Source organism: Pollicipes pollicipes, unplaced genomic scaffold, assembly GCF_011947565.3.
Source record: "Pollicipes pollicipes isolate AB1234 unplaced genomic scaffold, Ppol_2.1 Scaffold_7231;HRSCAF=8579_pilon_pilon_pilon, whole genome shotgun sequence".
Lineage (NCBI taxonomy): Eukaryota > Metazoa > Arthropoda > Thecostraca > Pollicipedomorpha > Pollicipedidae > Pollicipes > Pollicipes pollicipes.
Genome location: NW_023597034.1, coordinates 42,515,765 through 42,521,675, shown reverse-complemented (window position 1 = coordinate 42,521,675; position 5,911 = coordinate 42,515,765). Strand labels below are relative to the sequence as shown.

Genomic DNA, 5,911 nt, shown 5'->3' with positions numbered 1-5,911 from the left:
AAAGGATCCATTAGAAGTACAGTTAAAATCCCAGAAAGTTCCAAATAATGCTCAGAACTTAAGATAAGGTTCTTTGTTCTTACGCAGGCTGATTGTGCTTGGAAGGACTCCTGTATGGACGCAATCAGGTTCATACCCGTGAATGCTCATTGAGATGCTTAGGGCGCAATTAAACTACTATCATGACTGATCTTATGTTGAGTTCATATTATCTTACAGAAATATATGTTTTCTTCTCCAACAGCACAACATCACGCAGAATCATGCATACCTCAAACAACAACTCGGTATCTTTGCTTAGATGGCACGTAAGTGCTGTAAAAATGGAAACATGACGATGGGGGCAGGAAAAATGAATGATAAGTGCTGGTGCATTACTTCAGGAACTTACGTTTATGCTGGTGCAAAGTACAGGAGAGGTTCTAGTTATTTCAAAGCTGGGGGCGCAAAGCTTACGTCACTCGTGATCATGCTCCACAACAGCTTGCCATGTTCGTTCTCTAATACTTACTTTGCAATAACTGTTGCTACAGCTGTTGTAGTTTTGTTTAGAGCATAGCACAATAATATAGGCTATTGTTCGCCTCCAGTATCCCCGGGTTTTCGGCTCAGTCTCAAAACTAGGGCTTCAGGATTATGCTAGGGATGTAGTTCTATAACGACCAGCCAATAAACAAGAAACAACTTATTCTGATGTTCGCAGCAGGAGGCCAGGTGTTAACTCAGCTTGGCCAAGAATGTTTGATGCCGGTTACATTATCAGCACATACATTGCTACATTTCTGGAAATTGCAAAAACTCGGCGTGCAATGGGCTTCAGGCTTTCATTTCAACCTTCAACACTAATTTTCAAACAGCTGTCGGCTGGCCTCTCCGGCTGCACCAGCGCAAGGTACGCCGACATAAATCGTGGACAATAAATTGATGACCTGCTAATTTGCGGTTAGAACAGGTCTGAGCAGTGCCAACACCAGCAATCTCCCACCAATGCACTGGTAGCTTGCAGTTTGCAATTGCACAACTACCGCACAAGATACCAGTCAGAGAAAACCCAACGGGTGCAAGTGGGCCGCAATATCAGCCCCGTTAAATTCAAAGGAGCTGATGGGGCCGTGAACCCAAAATGACGGGAAGCAGAAACATTCTTGGTGTCCTAAACGTCTACCCCGTATCACCAAACAGTCGCCAAAACCCATAGAAAAATAGTTTCAATGTTTCGATAAATTAGGTCTTCTCGCTGCCACATAAGATCAATGGTAAGTTATGCATCCGGTTGTAGAGTGTATACGTCGGAGCGGCACACATTTTGTGTTTCTTCCCACCCAAAGATTCGGTGCGAGATCAAAGGGGGGGGGGGGGGCATTGTATTGACCAAGTGGTTGGCGCCTTCTGTTCCAACGTGGATGGCCCGGGTTAGATCCCAGCTGCGCCATGACCCCTGAGCGCTAGCATCGTCTTTGTAGATGCTGGCGCTCCATTAAATGGTGGGCACTGACATGTGTGAGGGTCCTTAAAACCCAAATTGGTGATGGATCCTTGCCTTCCATACTGGTGCATTCGTGCATGAATAGTTTGGTCCAGGCATGTGCTTTGTATTTAAAGCAATAGCCTAGGAACGAGAGTGGTTTGTATCTATAACGCGTTAAGTCAGAGTGAAACCAAGTGAAATTATAACCGGAAGGTGTTGCTGGTTATCTGATGTTCTTTCTGGCTTCAGGCATAGCTTGGGGTAGGTCGGCCAATCAGTTGCTCATCAAACAACAGTTCATTTCGTACAAATAAATACAGTGTATTTTATCTTCCAAGCACGTTAGAGCGCCGTGTTTGGAAAACAGTGCAATAACTTAGAAAAGAGCTCAATTCCCACAAGATATCACGAAAGGCTGGACTCGGTAGTCTCTTCGCTATGGCGTAGCCTGCGCTTCGTTTCCCTCATGCCACGCGCGGTGATGTCGCCACCGAGGGCGGCGCGGCCGGTCTACGACCGACCACAGACCGTCAGTCGCGCCATGGCCGCGGCCTGGCCAGGCGGCGATGGGCCTCGGACAAAGCCTACTCGCAGATGTACGGCTTCTTGTGGTGGCAGGAGACGTCGTGCCACGTGATTTGGTCGCCGGGGTAGAACCGGTTGAGGATGGCCAGGCAGTTCTCGTCGCCCTCGCGGTTGTCGGGCTGCGGCACGCCGCGGCCGCCGGTGCGGCTCCAGTTCAGCGGCTGCACCTGCTGGCCGCTGGCCCACTGGAAGCTGTTCTGGCCCGTCCGCTGGCCGCTGGTCCAGATGTACGGGATGTCTGCGGCGGAGAGAGACCCGGCGTCAGGCCAGTTTGGCCGCTAGCGCGCAGGGTCACACAGAACACACGGAAGCTTGAGGTGATCCCAGTTAACGATAACCACAGCTTTAACAGGACAAGGCCCCTGAAAGCCTTGCCTCAAAACGTCTCTGAGCGGGTAGCTCCGAGCATGCTATGCGTCTCTGCACGTCTGAAGCCCCGCGTCTCCCGAACACTCACTGTCGCTGGCGATCTCGCCGACGATCTGCTGGTTCTTGCCGGCCGTCTCCAGCGAGACGAGACGCTGGTTGCGACGCTGGCAGGCGGCGTTGGCTTGACCCCAGGAGAACTTGGCGTTGCGGCCGACAGCCGGGTCACGCCACGAGTAGTACAGACCGCCGCCTGCGCACACGCACGGGTCAGCGGCTGCCGCTCAGGTCAGCGCCGGTCACATCAGTAGTACAGACCGCCGCCTGCGCACACGCACGAGTCAGCGGCTGCCGCTCAGGTCAGCGCCGGCCACATCAGGCCATCAAAGGCGAGTTCAGGTCACCGGACTAAAGGTCAGGTCACTGGGGGCAGGTGGAGTTTTGGGGTATTCCATCGAATCACTAGAGGTCACGTCGGATTACTGGGAGTCAGGCCCACTCACAGCGGATGAGCACCAGGATACCAGAGTTTACAGGGGGTACTAGCTGCCAGACTGGGATTACCGGCGATTAAATCGGATCAATGGATGTCAGATCCGGTCTGATCAAGTGACTGCGGGAAATATCCGGTTATCGAGAGTAGGTTCGGATCACCGAACTCACAACAGATCATCGGTGGTTCTCGTCTGGTTTCTCGCGTCTTATGCTGTTTTGCTCCAAACCGGCTTTCCTTCCAACCAGTGTTTACATTAAGCTAAGGAGGATGGTACGTCACCACAGTAAAGTAAAACACGACTAAATCACGTATGTTGCGCCATGGCGCACAGTATCTTGCTTTCAAAGAGCCCTGTAAGAAACCAAGAGGGAGTAAAGTTTGCAAACATTTGCATGCGGCGTGAATGTTTTTACGCAGTTTATAAGTACGAGGGATTGTTTGAAGAAAAACAAAGTCAGAAGTAGGGTTTTTGAATAGTCGACTCATATCGAGTTCCCGAATGTACCATCGGACGAGATCGGGTCACGAGCATGATTGTATCGCTGGATGTCACAGCTGGTCTTCACGGATCAGACCAGAGTTCCCTGCACCAGACTGGGCCACCAGAGGAAAGGTTGACCAACGACGGTCTCCATCTACCAAGATCAGCGTCTTCCAAAATAAATCCACACCTAGATTTAGAGCTCAAAGCCGACTTGGTTATGGATATGCACTGGGCCGTTCGTACATTTCGTTGCGCATTGAGGGGATGGTGATTTTTTGTAGGGAGTAATAGAAGTGTAACGCCGGGTAGGTGGCGGCTTGCGCGCCGTTGTGCCCAGGTGTGGTTGCTAATAACGGAAAAAATCGTTTCAGGAATGTTTGAAACCTTTATGACGGATAGACAGTTTTTTACCGTAACAAGCAATACGCCGGTGACCTGTTACGCATCTTCAGTTCGTTCAGCGTCCGAACGGACACCATTTTGGGGACAATATGCCCAACACAGGGTAATAGGGAAACGGATTTTCCCCGGTGACCGATGCGTGACGAACGTGAGGGGATTGAAAATTGCCAAAAATGCGTAACGTGATTTATGGGTGGCTTCCACAAAGATCAAAACGCTGATGTAGATCTAATTAGTGTTTAGTGTAGAGTGAAATGATCTTGCACAGGCTGATAGTGAATACATACGTGCTGAGAGGGACTTAGATATATGAATTAGTTGTAGCCCGTATTATGTTATTGGGTGGCGATGCCAAGAAAGGGGATTTCGTGCTCAAAACGCCCAATATTTTGCACAAAACTTTTAGAGGGCAGTCTGTTGCGGCCACCGAACGGCACGCATGGGATCCAAAGGATGTTGTCCGCTGAGGCGAGCAGGACTTGGCCAAAGCTGACAGCAGCGGAGGGCGCTGCAGCTGCTGTCACTTACTCTGCTGCGGCGGGCCCTGATTCTGCACGACATTCTGCTGGGGCCGGAAATTCTGCTGGGCCCGGAAGCTCTGTTGAGGCCGGAAGTTCTGCTGGGGCCGGAAGAAGTTCCGCGGGCGCTGGGGACGCCTGAACCGGAACTGAGGGGCAGCCAGGCCCAGCAGGGCAGCGCAGAGCAGCAGAGAGAGGGTCCTCATCTGTCGACACGCCCGGCCGAGCCGCAGCGCGGTCAGGGGAGCGGCCGCCACCAGACCAGACTGCACCACACTGACCATGCCAGACTGCACCAGGTCAGTTTCCCGGCCCCAGTCAGCGCCAGATAGCTCAGCAGCACAATACTGCCTCAACGGCTGTTGTCGATCACTGATCGGCTCTCAGTCGGACAAGTTCCAGTGCTTTCATGCACACCACGTATTCTGTTCAGCTTAATCGCAAAGCGCTGTCTGGTATGCACAGTATAAAAAGCATATGACACCTCCGGCCGCCAGCCACCGCTATGGCCTACAATTCACCGATGGCATAGCGAAAGAGTGGTTCCCCAGGTCGCTGCACCTGTTCGCTGTCCCTGCGGCCAGTTGGGTCTCGCTGCTCCCAGGCCGCGGTGCGCCGCTGCTTACCTTGGTGAGAAGGCGATCGGAAATGGATGCCTGGCAGCGGCTGGCGGCCGTTTATATATGGACGGAACGGTGGCTGGGAGCAGCGAGACTCATTGCATTGAGCAGAGAGCCGTTCCTACCAGGGTGAGAGGCAGGCGACGCCATATAGCCTCAGCAGCTGAGTGCGTCGTAAAGCCCCAATGACACACGCATATAACAGGCTGTTGGTTGCTTATAATCAGAACAGCATGGCCGCTGATATAATCGTAAGCGCGATAATGCGGCACTTATGATACAATCCACGGAAGGTGATTGGCCGTTTGACGTCAGCGTGAGTACTTTCGGGTTGTGCGGTACTCGTCGCCAACGGGGCATTTTTCCTTATTTCTAGACCATAGGTCAATGTTACAAAAAAGAAAACGCCACTGTCTGCAAAAAAGCACAGCAACGAAAAAAGAACGGCATTCCCCGCGTGCTCTACAAAAGAAGACGCGACGGCAAGTCTGTCATTTTTCTTCCGCTGGCGTTTGTTTTCTTCTTCTACGGACGTATTTGTTATAGACCGCTCGGTTGGCGCATTGTGTACCGGAACAAAGAACCCTGCACGGGTTTATGGGCTAGCAAGGCATTACAAAATTAGGGAAATATTACAGTATTTTTTAATATATATGTTACTAAGTACTTCACACATATTGTAGGATAAATATAGATATTGAACAAAGAAATTGTGTCTTATAAGTACAAGCTCTTGAGTTGTATTACCATGAGCACACGTTGGGACTTTGTTTTGAAGGGAGCTCACTGTGAAATGCGTTGTTATAATCGAAAATCTGTGCGGAAATTGGGAGAAAACCTGTAAGTTGATAGTCCTGCGGGTTGTGCAAATGTAAGATCCCACTTCTTTGACAGAGTTTGAATCAGGCGCTTGAAATGGGTGTGACCACTGGTGGTGCGTGCCAGTGACTTGTATTGATCTTGATGTGATGA

General features: G+C 51.0%; 1 protein-coding gene across 1 annotated transcript; it reads right to left on the bottom strand.

The window, feature by feature from the left end:
- Positions 1-1,893: 1,893 nt before the first annotated feature.
- On the bottom strand, positions 1,894-4,969 carry LOC119109719 (regenerating islet-derived protein 3-alpha-like). The gene is made up of 4 exons (XM_037233459.1): positions 4,946-4,969; positions 4,330-4,525; positions 2,511-2,672; positions 1,894-2,291 (listed from the first exon to the last, which is right to left on the bottom strand). Exons 2-4 carry the CDS (start codon positions 4,523-4,525, stop codon positions 2,053-2,055), a joined length of 597 nt encoding a protein of 198 aa, XP_037089354.1. The 5' UTR covers positions 4,946-4,969; the 3' UTR covers positions 1,894-2,052.
- Positions 4,970-5,911: the final 942 nt, after the last annotated feature.

Coding starts and splice junctions, on each gene's coding strand:
- LOC119109719 (XM_037233459.1), bottom strand. CDS start 4,525: ATGAGGACCCTCTCTCTGCTGCTCTGCGCTGCCCTGCTGGGCCTGGCT. Junction 2,673..4,329: donor TCAGGGCCCGCCGCAGCAGA/GTAAGTGACAGC, acceptor GCGTGTGCGCAG/GCGGCGGTCTGTACTACTCG. Junction 2,292..2,510: donor CGGCGAGATCGCCAGCGACA/GTGAGTGTTCGG, acceptor TCTCCGCCGCAG/ACATCCCGTACATCTGGACC.